A 26,541-nucleotide genomic window follows, 5' to 3' on the forward strand; every position below is an offset into this window, starting at 1 on the left:
AGAATATGTGGGTGAGGATGGTCAGAATGAAACTGAAATTATCTCATGCTAAACTGAAGACAACTGGATCCCAGCTTGGCTATATTGGGAGGCTATCACTGTAAAACTACAAGTCCCAGAATGCATTTCATAAGCACAGTCCTGTTGGGTTCACACATGCTCAGTGTGGTAGCAGGAGCCGGCTTTCCATGGCTTCCAAGCAAAGTTAACCAAGGTGGAGCAAAAAGGCTCCACCCCCAAAAGCAAGCTCGGGGATTGGAGTTGGAGCTCAGCCTCAGGGTGGGGCCGGAATTACCTTTGTACTCCAGGCAGGTCTGGGTTGGTGGTGCCTGGCTGGGTGTGTCCAGAACTGGCTGCCATCCTGACACGTCTCGGAGCTGCTGGCAGGTTTGAATCCAGGATCCTTATGGCCCTGCTGTCCTGCTCTCTCTTTCCCAAATTTTACTTTTTCTCCCTCTTGGGTCCTTCCCACAGATTACTATGCTTCATGTAACTCCTGCCGCTCACAAGGGCCCCTTTGCTGGTCACAAGATCTTTCCTGCCCAACTACAAGCAGGGTAAAAGTCCGCTTGTGATGGCCCCTTAGAAACACCCTGCACTGTTTCCTGGCAAGCAAGTACTGCTGGGAAGGATGGACCCCGAGGCATTATCCTGCGAGGGTTGAGGTTGGGGATCAAGCTGAGATGGGAATTTGGTGTCAGTCACCAGATCTGAGGCCTTACTGGCTGCCCTGCTCTCCGTAGGTTCTATGGACAGCCACCATGGCCTCTGGGCTGGCGGAAGAGTCTGAACCAAGTCTTGGGGAGTCTGAGCTGGCTGTGAACCCCTTTGATGGGCTCCCCTTCTCTTCCTGCTACTATGAGCTGCTTGAGCAGCGCAGAGCCTTGCCCATCTGGGCCGCTCGCTTCCTGTTCTTGGAGCACTTGGAGAGCAGCCCCACTGGAGTAGTGCTGGTGTCTGGGGAGCCTGGCTCGGGCAAGAGCACCCAGGTGGAGGAAGAGCTGGGAGCAGACAAAGGGCGGGTTAATGTGCCTTTTCCTGGGTAAAGAGTGGGCACGTGGGAGGGTGTGCAAGTGAGAAAGGAAGATGGATGTGGCCGACCTGGGGGGTGGCGGTTCAGGAATCCCAGTTCCATTGGCTGTAGTTCCTGCGCACTTCTGTCTCAAGTCCTCCGGTCCCCTGACCAGTGGCCCTCCCTCTCCCCACTCCAGATTCCTCAGTGGTGTGCAGAGTTTGCACTGGCCAGGGGGTTCCAGCTGGGCCAGGTTACTGTCACTCAGCCCTACCCGCTAGCAGCCATGAGCCTGGCTTCAAGGGTGGCTGATGAGATGGACCTGACCCTGGGTCATGAGATTGGATACAGCATCCCTCAGGAAGACTGCACTGGGCCCAACACCATGCTCAGGTGGGCCATTTGCAGTCTCATTCCCTTTACTGATGGAAACAAGCCTAGTCGTCTAGCACCCTCCCATACCCTCAGCTTAACTGCCCTTGAGTCATGCACAGTGCAGACCTCACCTTCACCACAAGATACAGGTTATAGTGTGTGAACCAACCACCCTCAGCAAAGATAGATGTAGGGTCACACTTGGTGGTCCACAGGCTTAGGAAGTCCATGACAACATCTTTTTCTGACCTTCAGTATCAAAACCGAGGCACCTGGGGGGAAAATACCTGGATTTGGGTCTGCTCAGTGTCCCGCACTGACTCCCTGCCCACTACCAATGTCGACAGGTTCTGCTGGGACAGGCTGCTTCTGCAGGAAGTAGCCTCCACCAGGGGCCCTGGCGCCTGGACTGTGCTGATACTGGATGAGGCTCAGGAGCGGTCAGTGGCCTCAGATTTACTGCAGGGGCTCCTGAGAGACACCAGACTGAGAAACCTTCCAGGGGATCGCAGAGTGGTTGTGGTTACTGACCCAGCCCTTGAACCCAAACTCCAAGCTTTCTGGGGCAGTTCTCCTATTGTGCGTGTACCCAGAGAGCCTGGTGGAAGTCCCACTCTTGTCTACAGGGACACTGTCCCTACTGACCTAGTGGAAGCTGCCTGCCAAGCGGTGCTTGAGCTATGTCAGCGGGAAGAGGCACCAGGGGATGTGCTGGTGTACCTGCCCAGTGAGGAGGTAAACAAAATGAGAAAGTGGATTATGGGAAACATTCCTATGCTGCCGCCTTGTCCTAGGAATGGGGCAACACATGTTAATGGTTGTATTTACTCTGCTGGAGTTTTGGTGGGGGGCTCAAGGACTTCAGAATAAAGAAGTTTGCCACTTTTAAAATTCGTTATAAAGCAGAGCTTTGTGCACAGCAAGCTGAAATTATAATGTCCCCACTTTAGAAGTATGTATATTTTCTATGAGTGAAGGGCCTTAGCTATCATCAAAAAGACTTGTGCTCCCTCCCAAAAAGGTAAGAACTGCCCTAATGCCCACCCCTCTCCTTAGGAAATTTCCCTGTGCTGTGAATCCTTGTCCAGGGAGCTGGGGATGTTGGCCATCCCAGGGCCTCCACCGCGGGTACTGCCCCTTCACCCAGGCTGTGGTCAAGCCATCCAGGCTGTGTATGAGGACACAGACATGAGTGTCCGGAAGGTCGTGGTCACTCACTGGCTGGCGGATTTCTCCTTCTCCCTCCCTTCCATCCAGCATGTCATTGACTCGGGACTGGAACTTCGCAGTGTGAGTGAGAGAAATGAGGGAGTGGAGCTTCCCATAGAGACGGACCACTCTGACCTGTCTTGGCCTTGTTTGGGGGCTGGATGACAGGTTTACAGTCCTCGGATCCGAGCAGAATCCCAGGTGTTGAGACCGATTAGCAAGTGTCAGGCAGAGGCAAGGCTGCTGCGGGCCAGGGGGTTCCCATCAGGTAAGAGCCTGTGCCTCGGACCAAAAAAAAAAAAAATCATCTCACGCAAGCCCTGAGAAATTACTTCCCCAGGCCTTCCTCCTCTCAGGATCCTGCCTCCGCCTGTACTCCAAGTCCATCCTAGAACTAGAGGCTCCCCCACTGCCCCGCCCCAAAGTGTTCGAGGAGAATCTGAGCTCCCTGGTGTTGCTACTAAGGAGGAAACAGATTGCAGAGCCAGGGGAGTGCCACTTCCTGGACCGGCCTGGTGAGCCCCCATCCTGCCCCCCAGGCTACCTCTGACTGCAGACGCAGACCTGCGATCTGAGCCCTGTGTCCCACCCAGCACCAGAAGCACTGATGCAGGCCCTGGAAGACTTAGACTATCTGGCTGCGCTGGATGATGACGGGGACCTGTCGGACCTAGGAATCATTCTGTCGGAGTTTCCCCTGCCCCCTGAGCTGGCCAAAGCCCTGCTGGCCTCCTGCGAGTTTGACTGTGTGGATGAAATGCTCACTCTCGCTGCCATGCTCACCGGTATATTGCTCCTTTTACTCTGCCTTAGGTTAGGAATTCTGTCGCTTGTTAGTAGGGACTTGGGATTTGGCTGTGCTGAGCGTCTTGCCCAGGGCCTCGGTGTGCTAGGCAGCGGCTCAGCCCTGCACTAGGGTGGAGCTGCATCACTGGTCCTTAAGCGGCTTCAGCCTTCCCGCCCCTCATAGTGCCTAGGGAGCCTGGTGTTTTCTCATCTCTCCCTGTCATCCCACAGCCGTTTTCTCTAACGCTTCTTCCTTCTCGGGGTACGTCATCTCACCCACACTGTGACTAGATCCACTCACTGTCCTCCTCGGCCCTCCTCCCCCTTCAGCTACGCACATAATCCCTATGGAAATCTGTCCCGGGTATGGCTCACCCACTGCGTTCCAGCGGCAAAACCATACCACCACCACCACCACCACCACCACCACCACCACCCGAATGACCGCTTCCTAGTGAGGTTCCAGATGCTTAACTCGGACACTTTTGAGCATTTATTCACAACCTTTTGACAAGAATGTTTACCACTTGTGCTTCAAACTGCCTCCTCCCTATGCCTCTGTGATATCATTTTTATTTGTTTTTTTGAGGGATAGGGGAGAGATTCTGTTTTTTGTTTGTGTGTAGTGCTTACACATGTGTGTATACATGTGCATGAAAGTGCATGCACTGAGGCCAGAGGATGTCAGGTGTCCTGCTTCACCCTCTACTGATTCTCTTGAGACTGGATCTCTTCCTGAATCTGGAGCTAGGCGGGCATCCATCAAGTGATCCAAGTGATCCCCCTGTCTCCACTCCCTGCTTTTAAGGTTACAGGTGTGTCTGGCCACATCAGGTGGCATTTTCACCTGGAATTTGAACTCAGGTCCTCACGCTTGTGTAACAAGTGTTCTTAACCACCGAGCCACCTCCCCAGCCATCCCCCTTCCCCAGGAATCCTCCTTCCCCAGCCATTCCCCTCCCCAGGAATCCCCCTTACCCAGCTATCCCCCTTCCCCAGCCATCCCCCTTCCCCAGGAATCCCCCTTCCCCAGCCATCCCCCCCTTTTGTTTTGACACAGGATCTTGCTATGTATCCCAAGCTGGCCTTGAACTTGAGATCTTTGTGGCTCGGCCTCCCAGATGTTGGGATTATAGGTGTGCGCCACCATGCCCAGCATCCTGTGGTTTTCATCCCACCTCTTTGGCTGTCCTGTCTTCATCTCTTCCTTGGGATTCTCATCCTCTGCTTTTCCACTGTAAAGTCCTCTCAGGGTTCGAACCTCTGACTTGTGTGTCTTCTCATTCCCAGAACTCTGAGCAAGTCCATCCACAACACCCACAGTCCACAGTGCTGCCTCTGTCCTTGAAAATCCCAAACTATACTTTGCACCTCTCTGCCAGTACCATTTAAACAGACAGACAGGGTCTCACTCTGTAGCCCAGGCTGGCCTCTAACTCACAGAGATCTGCCTGCCTGTGCCTCCTGAGTGCTGGGATAAAAGATCTGTGCCACTGCTCCTGGCTCCCCCCCACCCCCTGCCCAGGACCATTCTTTTAGTTCTTAGGAAGGAGGAGATGAGGAGGCAAAAAGATAAGGAAGAAGAGGAAGAATGAGGGATACAGGGAGAAGTGAAAAAAGAGAGGATAGACATCCAACTCCTGAAGAATACCCCCTCACCCCACCCCGCCCCGTGCAAGATTTTATTTCTGTGTGTGTCCCTGCAGGGCTGTCTGTACTGTCTCATCATGCAGCACCTGCAGATGCCATCTGAGAGCATCTCATCTCCCCACCCCAGCTGGAGTTTTAGGTGATTGTGGGTGCTGGGAACCAAACCCAGCTCCTCTGCAAGAGTAGCCAGTGCGCTCAACTGCTAAGCCATCTCTCAGCCCCATGTTCCTCCTCTTTTAAAAAGTATTATTATTGTGCATCATGTATGAGGGATGCCAGGGATGTGCCATAGCTCATGCGATCGGAGACAAGATTGTAGTTGATTCTTTGCTTCCACCTATATGTGGGTTCCGGGGATCAAACTCAGGAGGCCAGGTTTGCAGGTGTGTGTGTGTGTGTGTGTGTATAAATTTTTTAAGGTTTTTATTTATTTGTTATGTATAGTGTTCTATCTGCCTGTTTTGCCCGCAGGCCAGAAGAGGGCACCAGATCTCATTATAGATGGTTGTGAGCCACCATGTGGTTGCTGGGAATTGAACTCAGGACCTCTGGAAGAGCAGTCAGTGCTCTTAACCTCTGAGCCATCTCTCCAGCCCCAATTATTTTTTTTTTAAGGCAGGGTTTTACTCCGTAGCCCATGCTGGCCTGAAATCCACTGTATATCCCATGCTCATCTCAAACTTGCAGCAATCCTCCTGCCACAGGCTCCCAGGTAGTAGGATTCCAGGCATGTGCCACAATTGCTGGCTTCCCTATAAGGATTTCTACTAGACTAGTCCACAGTGCCTCAGCTCAGAACTGAACTCAAGCACTCTACTCACCTGCCCCTCTTAGTACACCAGGCTTTTCCTGTTTCCAGTGACCCCACCACTCTCCTGGTCTCATCCTGTGCTCATCTGTCTCTAGAGTTCTCTCTTTTAGCTCCTACATGTGCTTTTTCAGAGTTATCAGCTCTCTGCATAATCACAGCCAATGGCAGTGTGGGGTCCTCCTCCCGACTCAGCTGGATTCTATGCATGGTCTCCTAACCAGCCTCGAGGACCAGCACTTGGACTTTCTTACTTACCATTCTTCCTCAGCAGTTTTTCTCCCTCCTGGACTATGCAAAGCCTTTGGCATCACGTGGCCAGCCTCTTACCCTGACTCTGCAGACCACTCCAGCTTCCCTTGCCATTCTGCTACACGTCACCCATCCCACCCAAACCAGATGGCTTCTAGGGCTCCAGATAAGCCATGCCGTTAACCTTTGTGTCATGCTGTGCCCATAGCCTCAAATGGTCCACTGTCCGTTCTCCACCCACACCTCGGACACTGACCCAAGGGGCCCATGCTTTTCTCCCACTCACCCTCGGCTCCTCCACCAGAGCCCGGATCAGCTCACCTTCGCCTTGCTTCCAGAATGCCAGGGACACTTATTTTTCTTACTTGTCCACTTCCTTGTTGGACTCTCCCACCAGACTTGGGGGGGACGAGGGTGCATGCATCAGTGTGCTTGCACGAAAGGCCAGAGGAAGGAGCTCATCTTTTCTGCTAGACTGACTGGCCAGCAAGCTCCCAGGACCTGCCTGTCTCTGCCTCTCGGGTTCTGGGGTTACCAGCATAGGTAGCAATACTGTTCTTCGTTGTTTGGTTTTTTATGTGGGTGGTGGGGATTCAGACTCAAGTCTTGATTCTCAGACAGCAAGCACCCCCTGAGTCATATGCCCAGCCTTTCTCCTACCAGATTCTAATTTCCTTAAGGGCAAAAACTTTCATTTCCAGCCATCAGTATTTACGGGAGATGGCTTCCGGGACCATCTGTGGTGCTTCAGTCTCTCAGGATAAAATACTGTAGTGCTTGAACATAACCTGTGCATATTCTCCAACATATTGCATAACCTCCAGATCACTTACAGGACCCTGTACTGTGTGCAGATATTATATCAATGGTACCCTATATTATTATTTAAGACATAACAGCAGAGGATTATCTGCAGACTCTCTATAGATGCAGTGTTCTCTGAATACTTGCAGTCGGGGCAGTTGGTTGAATCCACATGTGCAGAGCCTGGCCCTGGAGGGCTGGCTGCATTTGCCTGCAAAGTGTAAGGAAGTGCAGAGCACCCGGAATCTATTGTCTTTTAAATTAAGCTCCCAGAGGATTACTAAGTGCTACTGTCCTTCCCGACTCCTCCCAAACCACCTTCCTGTCCCCCCTGCCTCCAGCCGCTCCGGGGTTTACCCGTCCTCCACTGTGTGCAGAAGAAGCTGCCTTGCGTCGGGCCCTGGAGCATGCAGATGGTGATCACAGCTCTCTGATCCAGATTTATGAAGCCTTTGTACAAAGTAAGTGGCTCACTCTGCACCCTCAGAGACTCCCAGGAAATGCCCAATCAGCCCACAGACCTCTGTGTGCAGGAAGAGGCGGCCCCTGGCCGGGGGGTCGTTCTTTGTGCCAGTCTCAAGGACTTAATTATAGCTGTTTCCTTTCTTCTCGTAGGTGGAGCGGATGAGAGTTGGTGTCAGGCTCGGGGTCTAAACTGGGCAGCTTTGTGCCAAGCCCGTAAACTCCGAGAAGAGCTTGTGGAACTCATGCAACGGATTGAGCTTCCCCTGTCCCAGCCAGCCTTTGGCTCTGAGCAGAATCGCAGAGACCTTCAAAAAGCACTGCTGTCCGGATTCTTCCTCAAGGTTGGGGAGGGGGCTGAGCGTGATAGAATGAAAAGGCATTTTGCCTGGGGTGGTGGTGCACATCTTTAATCCCAGCACTCCAGAGGCAGGTAGAGCTCGGTAAGTTTGAGGCCAGCCTGGTCTACATAGTAAGTTCTAGGACAGCTAGGGATACATAGTGAGATTCTGTCTCCAAAAGGGGTGTGTGGGGAGGAGGGCGAGTACAGCTGGAAGGTTGGCTTAGCAGTTAAGGGCTCTTTGCGCTCTCAGAGGTCCCAGGGGGTCCAGGTTCAGATCTTAGCACCCACAGGTGGCTTCCAACCATCCTTAATTCAAATTCCAGAGAATTCGACACTTTTCTGACCTTCAAGGGTAGGCACATGGTGTGCATACATACCTGCAAGCACAACACTCATACACATAAAATAAAATAAATAAATTATTATTTTTTAAATTTTAGGGGAAAGGGAATCAAAAGGTGTCGGGGGAGGGGTCCAGGAGAAAAGCTGAATAGGTAAAGCACCTTGCTCCAATCTCAAGGACGGACTTTGACCCCCAGAACTGTGGGTTCACTTGAGGTTCTGGCACTGGGGAGGCCGAGACACTTGGGCCCCTGGAGCTGTCTAGCAGTCAGCATAGCCTGTTGGCACTTTCCAGGTTCTGTCCCCCAAAAGCATGGACGGCACCTGAGGATTGATACCCAAGACTGACACCTGAAGATTAACACACATGTACTCCCATAAACACACACACTTTCTTAGAACCAAGAGTCTGAGGGTTTGGAGGACAAGGAGCCATGGAAAATGCCATGCGGTGAAGTGAGGGCCAGGCCAGAGCTAGGAGTCGCTTTGAGGCTCTACAATACTCTTAATCTGTTCACACTCTCTTATTTTTTTTTCTCCTCTTTTCTTCCTTTTCCCCCCTTTATTTGGGGGAGGGGGTGTTGGGTTTTTTGTTTGTTTTGGTTTGGGTTTTTGTTTTTTGTTTTTGTTTTTTCAAGACAGGGTTTTTTTCTAAACAGCCCTGGCTATCCTGGAACTCACTGTAGACCAGACATACTGGCCTCAAACTCATGGAGAGCCACCTGCCTCTGCCTCCCAAGTGCTGGGATTAAAAGTGCAGCTCTTCTCTCTTCTTAAAGGCAACGCTGAGACAGACAGGCTGGCTTTGGACTTTCTGTGTAGCTCAGGCTGGCCTCAAACTCCTGCTCCTTCTGCCTCTGCCTCCCTAATGCTGGGATTACAGATGTGTGCTGCCACACCCAGTACTGACCCATCCTTTCCTTTTTTCTTTCTTCCTTTCCCCCTTGCTCTGTTACTTATCCCTTTCATATATTTGTGTTTCCATGAGGTGGCCCGAGACACAGATGGCACTGGAAACTACCTGCTTCTCACCCATAAACACGTAGCCCAGCTGTCTCCATGCTGCAGCTACCGAAACCGCAGGGCTCCGGCTCAGCCACCGGCCTGGGTGATCTACCACAGCTTCTCCATATCCAAAGACAACTGCCTGTGCATCGTCTCTGAGATCCAGCCTGAGATGTGAGTCTCCTGACCCTCACTCCTAATACCCTTTCTCCCCCAGGGACAGGGACCAAGCCTAACATTGGGGGGTGGGACTTAAGAAGAAGGTGTGTGGTAACCTGAGAAGAGAGGGTGTGTGAGAGGGGCGGAGGAGAGACGCGGATGATCTCATTCCGACTTCCTCCAACAGGCTGGTGGAGCTAGCCCCTCCATACTTCCTGAGCAACTTGCCCCCCAGTGAGAGCAGAGACTTCCTGAACCAGCTGAGAGAAGGAGCCGCAGAGCCAACATCAGCCCAGACTGACTCTTCCTCTGCCCAGGAGTACGGGGATGGCTGTGTTCTGCAGTGAGCGGCTGCCCAAGGAATGGAGCCAGCCTCACCACACAGCACCAAGGCAGTGGGCCAGTCTTAGAAACCCACAGTGCAGGGTCCAATACACTCCTGGAACCCAAGAGCCAAGACAGGGTGGGAGAGAAGGGAACCGGAGGGAGCCGCAGTGAGGAAGGAGGCAGACCTTTCTTTCTCCTTTGTCCACCGGCAAAGGAGCAAATGCTGCTCACTCCACCGATGTTGCTCCAGACAACCTTGCACTCTCCTTGGGACTATAAAAGATTTCCCTAGGATGCCAAGTCTGATCTTGGTTCTGCGGTGCCATACACCTCTGCGAGTTAGAGATGACACTTTCGAAGGAGGCTGACTTCCGCAAGCCTCCTCCCTCCTCCCACCTCAGGCCAAGCCTTTGTGCTGTCTGCCATAGCTGTCACCAGCACAGAACAGGAGTGGTCTGGCGACCACTGTCCTTAGCACAGTGTTCCAGCCTCTGCCAGAAACAAGAGGCAACACTGGAATGAGACAAAATACTCCCTTTAAACCAGAAAGCGTTGCAACCATCTTTCAACTCACCTGACTATCCAAAAGCCTACGGTAGCCTCTGACTTACCTACAGTCTGAAGTCTTTCTGATTTTTCATTATATTTAGTGCGCATGTGTGTATGCACACGCGTGTGCATGCATGAGCATGCCATAACACAATACAGTGGGCAGAGGACCATTTGTAGAAATTGGTCCTTCCACCAAGTTGTTCCTAGGGCTCAAACTCAGATTGTCAGTATTAGCTGCAAGTGTCTTAATCTGCTAAGTCATCTCCTTAAAGTCTTTCTAACTAAAAGGTGTCATGTTTTTCTTCTTTCTGTCTGGGTACTCCTTCCCTCCACCCTTAGTCTATCAATTTCTGAATCCACCACCATCCTGTAAACGTATTTGTGGAATACGGTGGAAAGAAAGGCTTAATCGGTGGAGCTCCCCAGAGTTCCCTCCCCTGGAGATCTGGGCCCCACCGATCCACCCGTGTGTTGTCAGCGAGCTCCCCCAAAGGCGTCCGGAATTTTTTCTCTCTAGATCTAATATTAGTTTTGCCTACAGTTAATCTTGCTACAGGTCCCCAGTTTCTCCTCCCTGCTCTGCAGCACCACTGACTTCCTGGCCTCCACATCTGCAGTCTTGACGTAGTCTTTGATTCTTCTTAGGTTTGCCAGTCCCAAAGCACATCTTGCTCACTCTAACACTGGGCCCATGAACTGTCCACTGGCCTCTCCTCCCGGTTCTCTGACCGTGTGTGGCATCCGAGCCAGATACTCTTCCTAGGTTTTTATCCTTTGAGTATATAAGTATCCATCTTACCTACAGCAAAGGTGCATTGTGACTCTCTGGGGGAGTGGCCTGCAGGTTAGACACATGACAACGTGAGACGGAGTCAAGAAAGAATCCTTAGCGATTGTTTTACCGTTGAGGGGATGAGGTGAACAAGCCGGTCCCTGTCACAGCCACATTCGCGGGAACCAACACCTCTTCCATTACCCGACGTCCTTAATATCTTCCTTCACACCAGCTCAGTGGCCCCTTCCCAGTGGGACCTGAGCTCTGAGGCCACTCCGGGCAGAATCACAAGAGCCTTGCCGCATCCTTCCCATTCACTACATCCTGCAGGTTGCTCTGAGATCCAGGTTCCAGCCGGTCCGAAAATGCCGTGAAGGGCAGAGTCAGAGTGCGGACCAGGGGCCGCTGGTGGCCGAGGGGAGTCAGAGGACAGCCGCAGGTCTTCGGCTCCGCACGCACCGCTAGCTGCACGGCATACGGCCGGCCACGGTGACGTTCCTCGGGTAGGGGTCGCTCACACCACCGAGGCGAGTCCGGACACCGAAGCCACCTTGTTGTCCTCGGCCCAGGGCTGCAGATTCTGCAGCGCGAAGAGCGAAGAGTTGTGCAGGCAGAGCGGGTCCGGGGGCAGCGGCGGCCGCAGTGGCCGGGGCAGCGCGTCCTGCTGCAGGTGCAGCAGCAGGCGGCCCGCGCGGTGCCGCTCCGCCTCGCGCTCCTCCGCCGTCTGGCGCCTGGGCGGGCGGAGAGCCGGGGTCAGCGGACGGCGGCGCGGCCCTTCCCCGCCACTCGGCCCGCCCGCGCCCCGCGCCTCACCGCCACTTGGTGCGCCGATTCTGGAACCAGGTCTTGACCTGCGCGTCCGTCATGCGCAGGGCCTTGGCCAGCGCCGCCCTCTCTGCCGAGGCCAGGTACTTCTGGCGCAGGAAGCGGCGCTCCAGCTCCAGCACCTGCGAGCGGGAAAAGGAGGTGCGCGGCTTCTTGCGCTTCGGGGGGGTCCGGTTTTGATAGGGGTGGCCTATGCGACGTGTCCCAGAGAAGGGCGAGAGCGCAGCTACGGGGCAGAAGAGCAAGGCAAAGTTTGGGGGTGGCCCGAGGTGACACTGAGAACTGAGAGCCCTCAGTCCTTACCGGGCCCCGCGTCCACTGAGGCCTCGTTCAAGAAGGGGCCTAGGGAGAATCGGGTCCCTCCCAAACTTCACCCTGCCCCTCCTTTCGTGGGCACGGTAGGGCTGCAGAGGAAGGGCGCATGCACCCGACGACAGCAGCTCTCTCCTTGCTGCCTCTCCTCTGTGGGACCGAGAAATGTGGGGTCGTGGAGGGTCCACGGGGATGAGCAGAGGGGAGGGAGAAAGGGGTAACGGAGTTGGAACAGAAAGCTAAGAGGCGAAGAAACGGGATCTACGGGGGAAGGACGCGGAGGGGTTGGGCAATCTCACCCGTGAGCCTGTCCTTTGCAAAGCGGCGGCCGCTGTCCATCCAGGGAAAGGTGAGTCCCGCTAGGCCCCCAGCGCCGCCCAAACCCGAGGGTCCGGGCACCGCGGGGGCCGCACCCGAGGGCGGCGGCACCGGCAGCGGGCGGTGCGCGGGGACGCGGATCACGCCGCCCGGGCCCACTCCGGAGCCTCTGGGCAAGGGGGCCAATGAGCCGGCTGGAGCGTAGCCCGAGGCTCCGTGGAATCCACCCGAGAACGCCGCACTCTCCCCGTGGCTCTGGCCCGCCTGCCCCTGGCCCAGACCGCCCCCCGGGGGTTCGGGGACGCTCAGGATCTGATCAATGCCGAAGCTGATGGGTTCGTGGTGCGGAAGGTGGTGCGGAGCCAACACCGCTGGCTCCATGGGTCCAAGCCGGAGAGGACCGGGAGGTTGGATGGCTGGGAAGGATGTCTCTGCCGGCTCCGGGCTGCGGCTTCAGGGGCCCGCGGGACTGGCCACGGCCGGGCGAAGGGGCCCCCGGGACAGCAGCATCCCTGTGCACCGGGCGCAGCCGCGCGCGTGCCCGCCCCTCCCGGGCGTCCGCGCAGGGACTCGCATCCCGGAGGAGCGTGGCCTGCCGGCGGGGGTCCCGGGAGCGCAGGTGGACGCTAGGCTGCCCAGGCCGCTGCCCGAGTCCGGTGTGGAGAGGGGTGGCCAGCTCAGGCAGGGGCAGTGACTGACAGATCGGCCTCGGGTGGGCAGAGGGGGCTGAGGGAGGGCAGGGGCGGGGCCCTGCTGTTAAAGGGAAAGGGATGGCTGGATGTGCCAGGCGCAGGCAGAGGAGGGCGCGGGTGTCAGGAAGGCGCGGTGCGCGGGAGGGGCCGCTGACTCAGCCGGGATGCTCGTGCGCCCGCATCCTCGCGGGCCTCCGCCTTCGGGCTGCCTCGACCTCCCGGCTTCCTCGGCAGGTGCTCTGCCCCCGGCCCCCACTCTTCGCCTCCCGATGGGTGCCGCTGGCCAGCTCCTGGATTCGTTGTGGCCCCTACCCAAATGCCCTCTGAGACCAAATCTCGTTGTGGCTTCCTGGCTGTGTAAGAAGCGGCTGGGGGACGGCGATCCGCGACCTGGAGTCCCAGGAAGAGGCCAGGTGTGGGAAGCAGACGGTGACAGGGCGCGTTCGGTGGGCTCGGGCAGGGAACGAACCGTCTGAGCTTGGGGTTGTGGCACACCCTCTGGCTTTTCCTGTAGCACTCCCCACCCTGGTCCTGACCGGCCAGGAATTGGTGCCCAGTTTCTTACAATTTCGATGTTCCGAAATTGCTGTAAATCGGACCCGGGTCGCAAACGGACCAACCCGGGCCTCCAGCGCGGGATTCCACTCCTCTATTTTGCATCTCGGAAAGCTGTCCTCACACACTCTGCTCCCTTCTCTAAGGCGAAAGGGCGACACTGGGGACTCGCTGAGGCCTTGGGAGGCTCCCAGCTCCGGATCCTACAGACACTTCACCCCACCCAAGCCCCAGAAAACGCGCCCGGAGCGTGCCAGCCAAGAGAGTGGGGGAAGGATGAAGAGGCTCGGTGACCTTGTGACCTCTGGGCGAGGACCCAGGAGCAGAGAGTGTGTGACCTCGGTGTCCCTCCCTCGGATGGGACCCCTGCCGGGCGGGCCCCTAAGCCGAAGACACGCCCCCGCCGCCACCCTGCCTGGTGCAGGCCGCCATAATCGGGTTAGCTGGGCCGGAATTACATTACCTTCCCCAGCCCGCCCCGGCCCTGGGGGGGGCCCTGGCGCCTCCGAGCCGGTGAGACTGGGCCCGGGGAGGGGGGCAGCGGGTGGGCACGGAGGAGCTGCTCTGCTTGCCTTGGACTCGTCCCGGCCAGAGGACCCCGCCCCGCTCTGCCAAGCCTGGACCCTCACCCCTGCCCACCTCCGGGCTCTGCTCCACCCTGCGGCTTGGCTTTCCCGCGTGAAGCGAAGTGCCTAGCAAGTATAGACAGCCCTCCTTGGGACGACTGTTCTAGTTGCTTTGCCAGGATCCCCCTGGGAAAGGCGCCCCTCCTTTCTCCCAGCAGATGGGCAGGCAGCCTGGCGCCTGGGGCAGGGTGAAGGGGTCTTTTCTCTCCTGGGAATCAGGATATTTGGGCATCTGGACAAAAACATAAAAGTAGATAAAGTAGGCCCTCCTCCCCAGTGTTCTCGGGAGCCTGCGGGGGTTGGGGGGGGGGCGACGGAGGGTAGTGGTTAGAAGCCCAGGACACTAATACTATGTAAGAGTCCTCTTCTACCTTTTCCACCTATCATTTTCAGCCATTCCTTTCGCCTTTCTGGTCACAGAGCGCGCGGGGGCGAGGGGGGGAAGTATTTTGGCAATGGTGCGTTTTATGTATGTTCCTAGAGAACACACTATCACTTCTACCTTCCTCAGACCCCTCCCTGTTCCGAGCAGCAGAGGGAGGATGCACCTACCACGAAGCCCCAAGCAAAGCAGAGTGTACTTCACTGCAGGGAGCCTTGGGACCTGGCCTAGAAAGGCAGTCCCCTGCAGAGGGACTGGCTTGCAGGTGTGCCCAGGAGGGTGAGCTTCATGAGGGAAAGTAACTCGGCCTCTCACCAAACAGAATAAATCCTTTTGAACTCGCCCAAGAATAAGTCAGCGAATGAGAAACAGGCAAGTTGGTGAAGGCCTGGCTTGCACCTTTCCAGGTCTGCGCAGGTGGCTCTCGCCCACTGATGACCTTTTGAGGAGAAGGGTCACAATCAGCAGCGCATTCAAATCTGGGAGCCAAGGAGGACACGGTCTAGGGCCTGGCCGTAAGGACCGAAGCCCTCCAGCTTTGCCAGCCCCACCTGGGAGTTCCTCTTCTTGTCCCCATCTCTGCTTGAGATGGTTCCAGCTAGTTCAAGTTGAAAATGGAGCTTCCAGGTAAGTGTTTCCTCTTCCTCGGGTCCTACCATATGCGTTCGCGACACACACCCACGGGTGTTTTCTTTTCCTTTCTCCCCTGCCCCCATTTAAAAAAAAATGTTTGAGATTGTGTCTTGCTATGGAGCCCAAGCTGGTTGTAAATTCTCCCTCCTCCGACCGACCTTCTCTCTTGACCTCCCGGACTCTGGGCTTACCGGCTTGCACCACCACCCGTTTACCGCTCAGTGTCTGGTTCACGGGCAGAAGCTGAGTGCCTCACCTCAGCGCCTTCCCTTCCCTTCCTCCCTGACGTTAACTGTTCTTCAGGAAGGCCCTAACTCTTCTGTCACCACGTGTGTGCCATCAGTGCCGTCCTCCTCTGCCCAGCTACCTCGGGACTTTCTCATTCGGACAGTCTTCGCCTGACTTAGAGTGAAATCTTCATTCCCTCTTCCCTAGTTCTCTCCATGGCCGGACTTAGAGTGAAATCTTCATTCCCTCTTCCCTAGTTCTCTCCACGGCCGGCCGTTGCCTCCCGCAGTTCTTGCTCCACAGCTATTTTTGTGTTCACCCAGAGGAGACTGGTTTTTCTGCACCACGTCTTTTTTTTTTTTTTTTTTTGCACTCCAGGGGGTGGGGGGGGGGTGGGGCAGGTCTCACTAGGTTGCCCTGGCAGGCCTGCAATTCATTCTGTAGACCAGGCTGGCCTGGAACTCACAGGAATCCACCTGCCTCTGCCTTCTGAGGAACACCCAGCAACCAATTATTTCTTGAATTTTCTTTTCTACCTTAAAACAAACAAACAAACAAAACCCCACTAAGACTACATTTCTTTTTTTTTTTAGTGTTCCTTCTGTGTGTGTGTGTGTGTGTGTGTGTGTGTGTGTGTGTGTGTGTGTAGATGTACCACAGTATGAATGTGGAGGTCAGAGGACTACCTTGATTCTGTTATCTCCTACCCTGTGGTCCCAGGGATCAAACTCAGGTCATCAGGCTTGGAAGCAATCTCCTTCACCTGCTGGACCAGCTCATCAACCCTCCAGATGTCCTTTCCTTCAGCTTCTACTATTGTGCTTTGTTTTGCTTTTTATTTTTTGTTTTGTTTTGGGCACTGGGGATTGAACCCAGGGCCTCATGCATGCCAGGCAAGTGCCCTACTCCTGAGCTATGTCCCCAGCCCTGTTTTATCATGTGACTGTCTGTAGCCATTCTCCACTGGCTTTGCTGCTGTGGAAGTCGGACTTTGGCTTTCCCATCTCTGTTCAGGTTTCATCAACCCAGTGGTCTCACTTCTCACACCCACCCAGACAGCACTGGCACCTGACCTTTGAGCCTCGGCTCAGTCTCGCTTCTGTTCTAGCTTTCTGGCCAGCTCCACCCATCTCTGTTGAAGCCACCTCAAGTCCAACAGGCCGGAGGAAATGCTCACTTCTCACAGTTCCTATTCTTCCTCTTACCCAGGCCTACTCAGCCGGTCCCTCGCTGCCTCCTTCTGCTATGCTTTCCTTTAAAGTTTAACATGCAGCCGCTGCCTCCGCCTCCTTTGGACAGAGTCTTCTGTAGCTCAGGCTGTGAATTTACTATGTAGCCATGACTGGCTTTGAACTCTGACCTTCCTGCTTCTACCTTCCGGGTGCTAGGATTACAGATGTGTTTATTTCCAGCTGCAGTTCTTCCTTACCATTGTTAAACCCTTAATCTTAGTCGTCGCCATCACCTACATTCTTTCATTTCTTCATTCAGAATATTTTAAATAGATTTCTTTAAATTTTCTATTAATGTGTGTTTGCCTTCTTGAGTTTATGTGCACTATATATGTGCAAGAGCCCTTAGAGGCCAGGAGGGTTGCATCCCCCTGAGGCTAGAGTTCCAGGTAGCTGTGAGCACCTGCCCAACATGGGTGCTGGGAACCGATCTCATGTCCTCGGCGGCTAGAGCAGAGAGTGCTCTGAACTGCTGGGCTGGCCCTCCAGCTGGCCCTCCAGCCGCCATTTCAGAATATTTTAACACCAGCTGTGTGCTCAGATCTGGAGATACAGATGTGAATAGCAGAGGGAGGAGGTACCCAGCTCTGAAGAACTTAACATTCTAATGCAAAAGTCAGATGAAAAACTAGAAAAATATTAGAAACAAATATTATATCCATATGATATATAAAGAGATATAATAGTGTGTGTGTGTGTGTGTGTGTGTGTGCGCGCGTGCGTGTGTGTGTGTGTGTGTGTGTGTGTGTGTGTGTGTGTGTAGGGGGGGGGTTGCGTGCCTGTAATTCTACCTTAGGAGGTTGAAGCAGGGAGATTACAAGTTTGAGGTCGGCTGGAACAATACTGGAGTGTTTAAAAAGAAAGAAAGAATAAAATAAAAGAGAGGGGCTCAGGAGATAGCTCAGACGATTGCTACACAAATGGGAGGATCTGAGTTGAACCCCCAGCGTTCATGTGAAAAAGCTGGTGTGGAAGCACTGTGGAGGTAGTGAGAAGAGGGCCACATGGCTTGTTAGCCAGCCAGCCTGACCTTATCATCAAGGAGCCCCCCCTCCCAGGATCCTAAGGCCCTGGAGTTTGTCCTCTGGCCTATACATACACATGTATGCGCATACATGTGTGCTCACTGTAGTGTGCATGCGCACACACACAAAATAAGTCATTTTTAAAAGTTTTTTTTTTAATTTATGGGCATCCTAGGGATGACCTGGGACAAGCACTCTACTACAGAGCTGTAACCCCAGTGCTACTAAAATACCTTAAACAGAAAGAGGAAAGGAAAGAATCTGATTTTTTATTTTAGTTTTCAGTTCTTTTTCAAGGCCTGTGTGAGTTTATGTGCACCACATTCATGTAAGAGCGGTGGAGGCCAATAGAAAACATCAGATCCCCTGGAACTGGAGTTACAGGTGGTTGTGAACAGGGAACTGAGGAACCCCAACCTGTGTCCTCTGAAAGAGCAGTAAGCACTCTTAACCACTGGACCATCCCTCCAGCCCCAAGCTTTATTTATTTATTTATTTATTTATTTATTTAAAGAAAAAGATCCAGAACCTGGTATGGTGGCAATGGCCTTTAATCCCAGGACTTGAAAGGCAGAGACAGGCAAAAGGATCTCTGTTGAGTTTAAAGCCAGTTTAATCTTAGTAAGTTCCAGGCAGCCAGGGCTACATAGTGAGACCCTGTCTCAAAAAACAAAACAAAATAAATGCTAACAATGTGAAAACACGGCAAGAAGGAAAAGGGCAAGTGAACAGTTTATTTGTGCAGCAGGAACACAGGAGCTTCATGCAGACCCACAGGAAGGAGGACGCGTGGATGGCCAGTGTGTCAAAGCAGAGCCCATTTTAGTATTTTCATGGAACAGACAGCGCGGAGCCCAGTGTGGCTGGAGAAACCATGAAACCATGCAAGGCGTTAGGCTGTTATTCTGACTGAAAAGGGAAGCTATCAAGTTTAGATTTTCGTTTGTTTTGGTTTTTTAAATTTATATGATGTGCATGAGTGTTTTGCACATGTATGTATGTGTACCACAAACATGGTGTAACGACTGTGGAGGCCAAACAAGGGCATGGGAGCTACAGCTGGAGTGAGATTGTCGGAAACCTTTTATGGGTGCTGTGAAGCAAGCCCAAGTCCTCTGAAAGAGCATCTGAGCCGTCTCTCCAGCCCCTGGGTTTGTCTAGGGGTGTGTGTGTGTGTGTGTGTGTGTATGTGTGTGTAGTGTGTGTTCCTAGGGATGACTTGGGACAAGCACTCTACTACAGAGCTGTAACCCCAGTGCTACTAAAATACCTTAAACAGAAAAAGGAAAGAAAAGAATCTGATTTTTTTTATTATTTTATTCGGTTTTTTTCAAGACAGAGCCTCTAGGTAGTCCTCAATATCCTGGAACTCACTCTGTAGACCTGGCTGGCCTCACTCTCAGAGATCCGCCTTGAGTGCTAGGATCAAAGGTGTGCATCACCACACTCAGCTCAACAATCTAATTTTTTTAATTTTATGGATTACTTATTGCTTGTTTTTGTTGTTGTATCCCAGGTTGAAGCTGGGTGGTGGTGGCACACGCCTTTGATCCCAGCACTCGGGAGGCAGAGGCAGGCGGATCTCTGTGAGTTCAAGGCCAGCCTGGACTACCAAGTGAGTTCCAGGAAAAGGCGCAAAACTTCACAGAGAAACCCTGTCTCGAAAAACCAAATATATATATATATATATCTGAGGTTGGCCTCAAAATTGCTATATAGCCTAGGATGACCCTGAACTCATGATTCCCCCTGCCTCTACCTCATAAGTGCTGGGATTACAGGACTGTGCCTTTATTATTTTTCAACAGTTTTCTTGAAGTCTAATTTATTATATTTTATTATAATTTATCTAACTTTATTTTGTGTGTTGGTATGAAGGCGTCAGATCCCCTGGAACTGGAGTTAGAGACGGTGTGAGCTGCCATATGGGTGATGGGAATTGAACCTGGGTCCTCTGGAAAAACAGCCAGTGCTCCTAACCACTGAGCCATCTCTCCAGCCCGTTTTGTTTTGTTTGTTTTGTTTCCGGGACAGGGTTTCTCTGTGTAGTTTTGGTGCATGTCTGGATCTGGCTCTGTAGACCACACTGACCTTGAACTCACAGAGACCCACCTGGCTCTGCCTCCCAAATGCTGGGATTAAAGGCGTGCGCTGACACCTCCCGGAGATCTAACTTATAATAAACTGCAAGTTTTTAAGTGTATACTCTGGTCTCCACAAATGTAAATACGCATTAAACCAACTCCACACTCTAAATAAGAAAATCCATCAAAAACATTGTGCTCTGTCTAAGCTATGGTCAGAATCACTCTTCCATGCTGTAGGAAGAAGGGACTGAAGAGGGAGCAATGGTGGACAGGAAGAAATCTGTCAAGACCCGCAGTGCCCCGGGATGTGATGCCAGTAGCTTGGCCCTGAGAGGTAAACCATAGCTGTAATTAGTTGATTAACAAGTCATTAACACTTTCTTGCTGGTTATGTACTCCATTCTGAAGAGGACATTTTATTCCATTCATGGGGTAACACACACACACTCCTTTCTGTCAAGTACCTGTTGCCATCAATCTAATCATTCCAACCCTTTTAGGCCCCCCGTTCCTTCTATTACCACTCCCAATCCACACCTTCTGTTTTCTCGATCATGTTTCCCCTCCACACTACCTTTCTTTCCCATTTCCATCACACTTTCAATGTCCAGGTGGTATCTCCCCTCTGGCTCCAATCTCCAATTGTACTCGGTGCCAATAACGCTTCAGAGTTTTTTTTTAAAAAAAAATTTTAAATTTCGTGGTAAGAGCCCAGTGATGACAGTGCACCAGTCCTGGGGACCCCTGCGTCCGCCCCCAGTGCGGGCCTGGGCCTATGCTACTGCAGGCACTCGCTGCCCAAGTATCTTCGCTGTCAGCCGTCCCCTCCTCCTTCGGCATCTGCTCTGCATTAGTCTATCCCAGGCCTCCGCAGGCGCCGATGATTAAATCATCATCATTAACCAGGGCCTATTCCCCCCCACCCCCGGCAGCAGGGAGAGAGTGGGGGGTAAGATTGCCACGTTCCCGGAGGGTCTCTCCCTCCCCACCCCGCCCAAGGCACCCTCTCCGAGACTTCGCGAAGCCGGGAGAAACTCCCGCGGCGGAGCGGAGACGAAGGCCCGCCACCCGGACGCAGATCCGCAGCGCGGACGCCGCAGCCGAGCAGGGTCGCGCTGCACGGTGAGGACCCGGGGTCTGGGGCGAGGTCGCGTCCCAGGACGCCCACTCTCCGGGGCAGCAGCGGGCGGCGATCGGCCGGCCTCGGAGGGCGCAGGCTATCCATCACAAGCTCCTGAAGTTGGTCCAGAGGTCCGGCGCGTGCCGTCGGAAGGACGCCCGTGGGGGGCGTGCGATCCCGGGACCCTGCTCCACGGCCCCCCACTCCCTAATGACCGCGGGGAGGGGGGGCCCAGCGGGCTCAGGTGAGCACACCGGGAGAGAGAGAGGGGGGGGTGAGGGCGGGGTGTGCCGGAAGACTAGCCAATCCGGAGAATTTGAGGCCCTCGTTGCTATGAGACAAGTCCCGCCCCGCAGGCGGTACCGGAAGTGGCGGGCTGGGATCAGCCTTTAAGATGGCGTCTCCTCAGGGGGGCCAGATTGCGATCGCGATGAGGCTTCGGAACCAGCTCCAGTCAGTGTACAAGATGGACCCGCTACGGAACGAGGTGCAGGGGCGGCGGGTTGACTTCTGGGGTCCGGTAGCGGTGCGAACCCGAGCGGGCGAGAGGACGGGCGGTGGCGGGACGGGCGCCCAGTGCGCCTGCGCAGCCTTTGGGGGTGCGCGGTACGCACGCGCGATTCCGACCGGGTTGCCAAACGCTGGACCAGGACGCTTGCGCGTTGTGTCATTGACGGCGTTTGGTCTCCCTGGGGAAAGGAGGGTCGGGCGAGCCCTGGAGAAGAGAGCACCCGCTGTGCGCGGAGCCCCCTGCTGGGCGGAGGGGGAGCTCCTCTCCCCCACCACCCCCACCCCCACCTCCTCGGGCCGAGTCCCAGTGACAGGAACCGCTCCGGAGCTGGGAAGTGCAGAGGTGACGTGGGCAGGGCGTGCGGGAGGCGAGTGAGGAGTGACTGAGGAGGGTGTGTCCACAGGAGGAGGTCCGAGTGAAGATCAAAGACCTGAACGAACACATCGTGTGCTGCCTGTGCGCCGGCTACTTCGTGGATGCCACCACCATCACAGAGTGTCTCCACACCTGTGAGTGTCCCGGCTCCCGCCCTGTCCTCACCACGCCGCCTGCAAGCCTCTTTTGTGCGGTCTGCCCCACTCCGGACCCGCCCTGTGTGTCGGGTTCCCAAAGGGGCTGAGCGGCCGCGTTTCTCCTCTTGCAGTCTGCAAAAGTTGTATCGTGAAGTACCTGCAGACCAGCAAGTACTGCCCCATGTGCAACATCAAGATCCACGAGACGCAGCCGCTGCTCAACCTCAAGCTGGATCGGGTCATGCAGGACATAGTGTATAAGCTCGTACCAGGCTTGCAAGACAGTGAGTGGCCACCTTGTGTTTGGGGGGCCTCCTGACGCCGGTGCTGGGTGGCAGCTGGATGCGAACAAACGGTTTTGTTGGGAACCATCTAGATAAAGAGGTCAACAGCCAGGACAAAGAGAATTAATATGGCCGCCCTTCGCCCCTCCCTAGGTGAAGAGAAACGGATTCGAGAATTCTATCAGTCCCGAGGCTTGGACAGAGTCTCCCAGCCCAGTGGGGAAGGTATGTCCTTGGTGGTCATTTGGGGAAGGGGGGGGGTCAAGTAACGTCTTCAGGGCATTTCTTCTGCCCAGTTTTGCTGTCTGGGGAAGAGGGTTCGGAACCTGTACCAGCTTCCTCGGTGTCTACTTTTTCTCAGAGCCGGCCCTGAGCAACCTTGGCCTCCCTTTCAGCAGCTTTGACCACTCCAAAGCCCACTACTACCGCTATGACGAGCAGCTGAGCCTCTGCCTGGAGCGGCTGAGGTGAGGGGCGGGTCAGAGGTTGCATGAAGTGATACTGCTGGTGACCCAGAGTCAGCTGAGGGGTGTAGGGAAAGGTGAAGGGGTGAGGGAGTGTCTGTCCCCTTGATGGATGGAGATGGACTATGGATCTAGGTGGGAGAGAGGGAAAATGGGATCCTCTAACTTGTTTCTGTTTCCATCCAGTTCTGGCAAAGACAAGAATAAAAATGTCCTTCAGGTGAGAGGGGCTGAGGTGGGGAGGCCTCTTTGAAAGAGAAATCCCAGCAACCCTTTCCTCACACACCTGTCCTCTTCCCCCCTTCCCTGCTCCTAGAACAAATATGTCCGGTGCTCTGTTAGAGCTGAGGTTCGCCATCTCCGAAGGGTTCTGTGTCACCGCCTAATGCTAAATCCACAACATGTGAGTAGACCCACTGTGGTATTTATGTGAGTAGACCCACTGTGGTATTTATGTGAGTAGACCCACTGTGGTATTTATGTGAGTAAGTAGACACACTGTGTTATTTATGTGAGTAGACCCACTGTGTTATTTATGTGAGTAAGTAGACACACTGTGTTATTTATGTGAGTAGACCCACTGTGTTATTTGGAGAACAAGATGTTGAAAGGGGAGGGACATGTCTGGCTTGGTGGCTTGTGCCTGGAAGGAAGCTGAGACAGGAAGATTACTTCAAGTTCAAGGTTAGCCCAAGCTATATAGTGAATTCCAGGCCAGTCGGGGGTCCAGAGTAAGACCTTGTCTTCAGAAATGAAAAAAAAAAAAAGGCGGGAGACAGACTAGTGGGTAAAGTCCTTGCCTTGTAAGCACCAGGACCAGAGTTCAATCCCCAGGCCTAAAACAAAACCAGCCTAGTGAGGTAGTGCCTGTAGTCCCGGCACCGGGGTCGGGGCTAGCCTGCCCTACTTGATGAGTCGGGCCAGTGAGAGAATCTGTCTCAGAAAAGAAAAAAGGTGGATGGAGCCTGAGGAAAAACCCCAGAGCTGTTCTCTGGCCTCCTCAGACATAAACACACACAATGTACATGCGAGCATTCATACATACTACATAAACACACACAATGTACATGTGAGCATACATACATACTGCATAAACACACAATGTACATGCAAGCATACATACATACTGCATAAACACACACAATGTACTTGCGAGCATACATACATACTGCATAAACACACACAATGTACATGCGAGCATACATACATACTATATAAACACACACAATGTACATGCGAGCATACATACATACTGCATAAACACACACAATGTACTTGCGAGCATACATACATACTGCATAAACACACACAATGTACATGCTACATAACACACACGGGACGGAGTCCAGGGAGTCTGCCTAGTCCTCCTGAGACAGCTCCCTCGCCCCTCGCCCCCTTAGGTACAGCTCCTTTTTGACAATGAAGTTCTCCCTGACCACATGACAATGAAGCAGCTCTGGCTGTCCCGCTGGTTCGGCAAGGTAAGCCAGGTGCCAGGTGCGGTGGGCCGAGGGCCCTGCAGATGCCGGCAGCCTACTCACGTTCTCTTCCCTTCTCTCCATAGCCGTCTCCTTTGCTTTTACAGTACAGTGTGAAAGAGAAGAGGAGGTAGGGGCCAGTCCTGCTTCCACCCCTCCCCACCCCTCCCCAGATATTTATGTGAAATTAACTGTGTCTTTATTTTTTGAAATAAAAGCTTTTAAAAAGCATTTTTCACCTTCCTTAACCACTCACTGCACACTCAAGCTTTGGCCTGGTTCCTGGTTCCTCAGCAGTCTCCCGGCTCCTCCATCTACCAAATGTCTTCAGTGACTTGCCCAAGGCGAGGGGTAGAGGCCCTCTGAACTGAAACCTGGCTTTTTTGGTGAGGGAAGGCTGTCTAGATGGCAGCTCTTGCCGTCCTCGTGGGCTGCAGTGTATGGTCCCAGCCTCAGTGGAAATGTCACAGATCACGTCAAGAGAGGAGGATGTGTGGCCACTACAGGGCTGAAGAGGAGGAAGAGTAATATTTAAGGAAAAAATCCAAATAATGGCATCTGGTTCTGTAGCCTGGGAAATGAGACAAGAAAAATACCCCCCAAATGGCTTCTAGTGGGCAGACCTGAGCCCAGGGCAGATGTCTACAGAGGCAGGCAGCTAGGATGGGGAGTCAGTGAAGCTGAGATGGGAAAGGGGAGTTGAGAGGGGGCCCAGGTACAAGACACCAAAGGAGCTTTAAGGGGGGGGGGGCTTCATGGAAGAGGGGTGTGCCTGGTTCTATGGTTAGCTATGTAGGAGAGTCAGAAAGTACCCCCCACCCAAAGGAAGAAAAAAAGCAAAACCAAGCAAGCAAGCATAGGTGGTCCCCTTTAGTCCCAGCACTCAGGAGGCAGAGTCTGAGCCCAGCCTGGTCTACAGGACAGCAAGGGCTACTAAAGAAACCCTGTATTCACACCCAGGACATTCTGGAGGAAGCCTCAGGCTGCTGTCCAATCTGGGATGAGCCCCAATGAGCAGACTGTAAATTTTGGGGGTTCCTGATTGTAAAGCCAAACCATGATGACTTAAAGGCTGACTTCCCGAGTTCAAGGAGGTCTTGGTATGTAGCTAAGGTTGGAAGGCTGGCAATGAATATAAGCCACATGAGCTAAGAAAGCCTAAGCTTGCATCTGGAACCTTTCCACTTTCATTATATTGTCTGGAAACCTTACCAAGTCACTTGGGACACATAGAGAATGGCCAAGGCAAAAGTATTGCAAAAAATGAGCTAGGCCAAGGGACTCTTGTTTATAAATTCCAACATTGGGGAAGTTGAGGCAGGAGTATTACCAAGAGTTCTGTGCTAGCCTGGATGGAGTACAAAGTGAGCCGTCTCCAACAATAAAAAGTGCTTTTGTGTTTGAGGCAGACGACAGGGATCTGGGTGGGGAGGGGTGAACAACAGCCTCACCTCCTCCGGGGACCCCTTCCCCATGCAGAACAGCTGTTCCCAGAAGATGACCTCAACAGCAGCTCGGGTGGGTTAAATATCCAGATAGTGTTCTCCCACTACCTTCCGGATCTAAAGTCTGCAAGCTTGCGGCACCCTGGGTGTTCTCAAGGGTTTGTGCGCCCGGCCCGTGAGTTTCTCATGGAGGGCTGGGCAGGAGCAAGGAGGAGGGCCGCTAAGCTAGCACTGTGGGAGGTAGACTGCAGTCTGCGTGTGTCCTGTCTCCCTCCCCACCCCCGACCCCCTCCCCGACCCCCATTCTGCGAAGGTGCATGCTCTTGCAGCAGCTCAGCAACAAAAAGAAATCAGAGGAACTGGGGTTGAATATGATCAAAATACAAAGTCGGTTTTTTGTTTTGGTTTGGTTTTTCCAGACAAGGTTTCTCTCTGTAGTTTTAAGTGCCTGTCCTGAATCTCGCTCTGTAGACCAGGCTGAACTCACAGAGATCCGCCTCCCTCTGCCTCCCGAGTGCTGGGATTAAAGGCGTGCGCCACCGGCAGCATATTTTTTTTTAAATAAAATTTAAAACGTCAGAGAGCAGCTTGTATCCGTGAAATCGCGTGCCCCTCCCCCACCCGCCCCCGCGCGCTAAATGTTTTTGTTTTGTTTTGTTTTAATTAAGTCCAGCCTGAAGACTAGGGGTTCCTAGCTCAGGAGTCCTGAGCACCCACGCCTGGAGATGTAGCCTTTGCTTTGAGGCTCAGGACAGCTGAAGGTGCTAAGATTTGAGTCTGGCTGGAACGATGGTCTGTCTGGTTGATGGTCCATGGTTGCAGCACCCTTCATCCTGTCAGCATCTCCAGTAGCTGCTGATGCGGCGCAGCTGCAGACTCCCTTTTTCCACCTTGACCCCGAGGTCATTCGCATCTCATATTGGGATATCACAACAATCCTTCTCCGGGAGG

The 26,541-nt window shown here is 53.6% G+C and overlaps 3 protein-coding genes across 5 annotated transcripts; 2 read left to right on the plus strand and 1 right to left on the minus strand.

Annotated features, from left to right (window-relative positions):
* Positions 1–96: 96 nt before the first annotated feature.
* Positions 97–10,373, plus strand: Dqx1 (DEAQ-box RNA dependent ATPase 1). Of its 3 annotated transcripts, XM_028871364.2 has the most exons (13): positions 296–387; positions 475–557; positions 744–989; positions 1,212–1,405; positions 1,735–2,122; positions 2,444–2,677; positions 2,765–2,864; positions 2,953–3,111; positions 3,190–3,381; positions 7,238–7,357; positions 7,512–7,702; positions 9,032–9,222; positions 9,395–10,373. In XM_028871364.2, the coding sequence occupies exons 3-13, from the start codon at positions 762–764 to the stop codon at positions 9,552–9,554; spliced, it is 2,157 nt and encodes a 718-aa protein (XP_028727197.1). In that variant the 5' UTR covers positions 296–387; positions 475–557; positions 744–761; the 3' UTR covers positions 9,555–10,373. The 3 variants fall into 3 exon arrangements, with proteins under 3 accessions (XP_037059721.1, XP_028727197.1, XP_028727195.1); XM_037203826.1 differs by lacking the exon at positions 475–557 and having other exon boundaries at positions 97–387; XM_028871362.2 differs by having other exon boundaries at positions 356–557.
* A 195-nt stretch (positions 10,374–10,568) lies between these two features.
* On the minus strand, positions 10,569–12,825 carry Tlx2 (T cell leukemia homeobox 2). Its single transcript, XM_028871395.2, has 3 exons — positions 12,298–12,825; positions 11,675–11,912; positions 10,569–11,592 (listed from the first exon to the last, which is right to left on the minus strand). The coding sequence occupies exons 1-3, from the start codon at positions 12,695–12,697 to the stop codon at positions 11,376–11,378; spliced, it is 855 nt and encodes a 284-aa protein (XP_028727228.1). The 5' UTR covers positions 12,698–12,825; the 3' UTR covers positions 10,569–11,375.
* An 8,371-nt stretch (positions 12,826–21,196) lies between these two features.
* Pcgf1 (polycomb group ring finger 1) lies at positions 21,197–24,376 on the plus strand. Its single transcript, XM_028871359.2, has 9 exons — positions 21,197–21,383; positions 21,811–21,916; positions 22,051–22,203; positions 22,357–22,428; positions 22,565–22,670; positions 22,854–22,887; positions 22,984–23,070; positions 24,068–24,148; positions 24,232–24,376. Exons 1-9 carry the CDS (start codon positions 21,291–21,293, stop codon positions 24,277–24,279), a joined length of 780 nt encoding a protein of 259 aa, XP_028727192.1. The 5' UTR covers positions 21,197–21,290; the 3' UTR covers positions 24,280–24,376.
* Positions 24,377–26,541: the final 2,165 nt, after the last annotated feature.

This window comes from Peromyscus leucopus, chromosome 3 (genome assembly GCF_004664715.2).
Source record: "Peromyscus leucopus breed LL Stock chromosome 3, UCI_PerLeu_2.1, whole genome shotgun sequence".
NCBI classification, from domain to species: Eukaryota; Metazoa; Chordata; class Mammalia; order Rodentia; family Cricetidae; genus Peromyscus; species Peromyscus leucopus.

Bases quoted from the DNA above. Each gene is read 5' to 3' on its own strand.
- Pcgf1 (XM_028871359.2), top strand. From the start codon at position 21,291: ATGGCGTCTCCTCAGGGGGGCCAGATTGCGATCGCGATGAGGCTTCGG. The intron at 21,917-22,050 runs GTGAGTGTCCCG...CTCCTCTTGCAG, and splicing joins CACAGAGTGTCTCCACACCT to TCTGCAAAAGTTGTATCGTG. The intron at 22,204-22,356 runs GTGAGTGGCCAC...GCCCCTCCCTAG, and splicing joins CGTACCAGGCTTGCAAGACA to GTGAAGAGAAACGGATTCGA.
- Dqx1 (XM_037203826.1), top strand. From the start codon at position 121: ATGCATTTCATAAGCACAGTCCTGTTGGGTTCACACATGCTCAGTGTG. The intron at 990-1,211 runs GTGGAGGAAGAG...TCCCCACTCCAG, and splicing joins GCTCGGGCAAGAGCACCCAG to ATTCCTCAGTGGTGTGCAGA. The intron at 7,703-9,031 runs GTTGGGGAGGGG...TGTTTCCATGAG, and splicing joins TGTCCGGATTCTTCCTCAAG to GTGGCCCGAGACACAGATGG.
- Tlx2 (XM_028871395.2), bottom strand. From the start codon at position 12,697: ATGGAGCCAGCGGTGTTGGCTCCGCACCACCTTCCGCACCACGAACCC. The intron at 11,913-12,297 runs GTGAGATTGCCC...TCTGCCCCGTAG, and splicing joins TGCAAAGGACAGGCTCACGG to CTGCGCTCTCGCCCTTCTCT. The intron at 11,593-11,674 runs GTGAGGCGCGGG...CCGCCCGCCCAG, and splicing joins AATCGGCGCACCAAGTGGCG to GCGCCAGACGGCGGAGGAGC.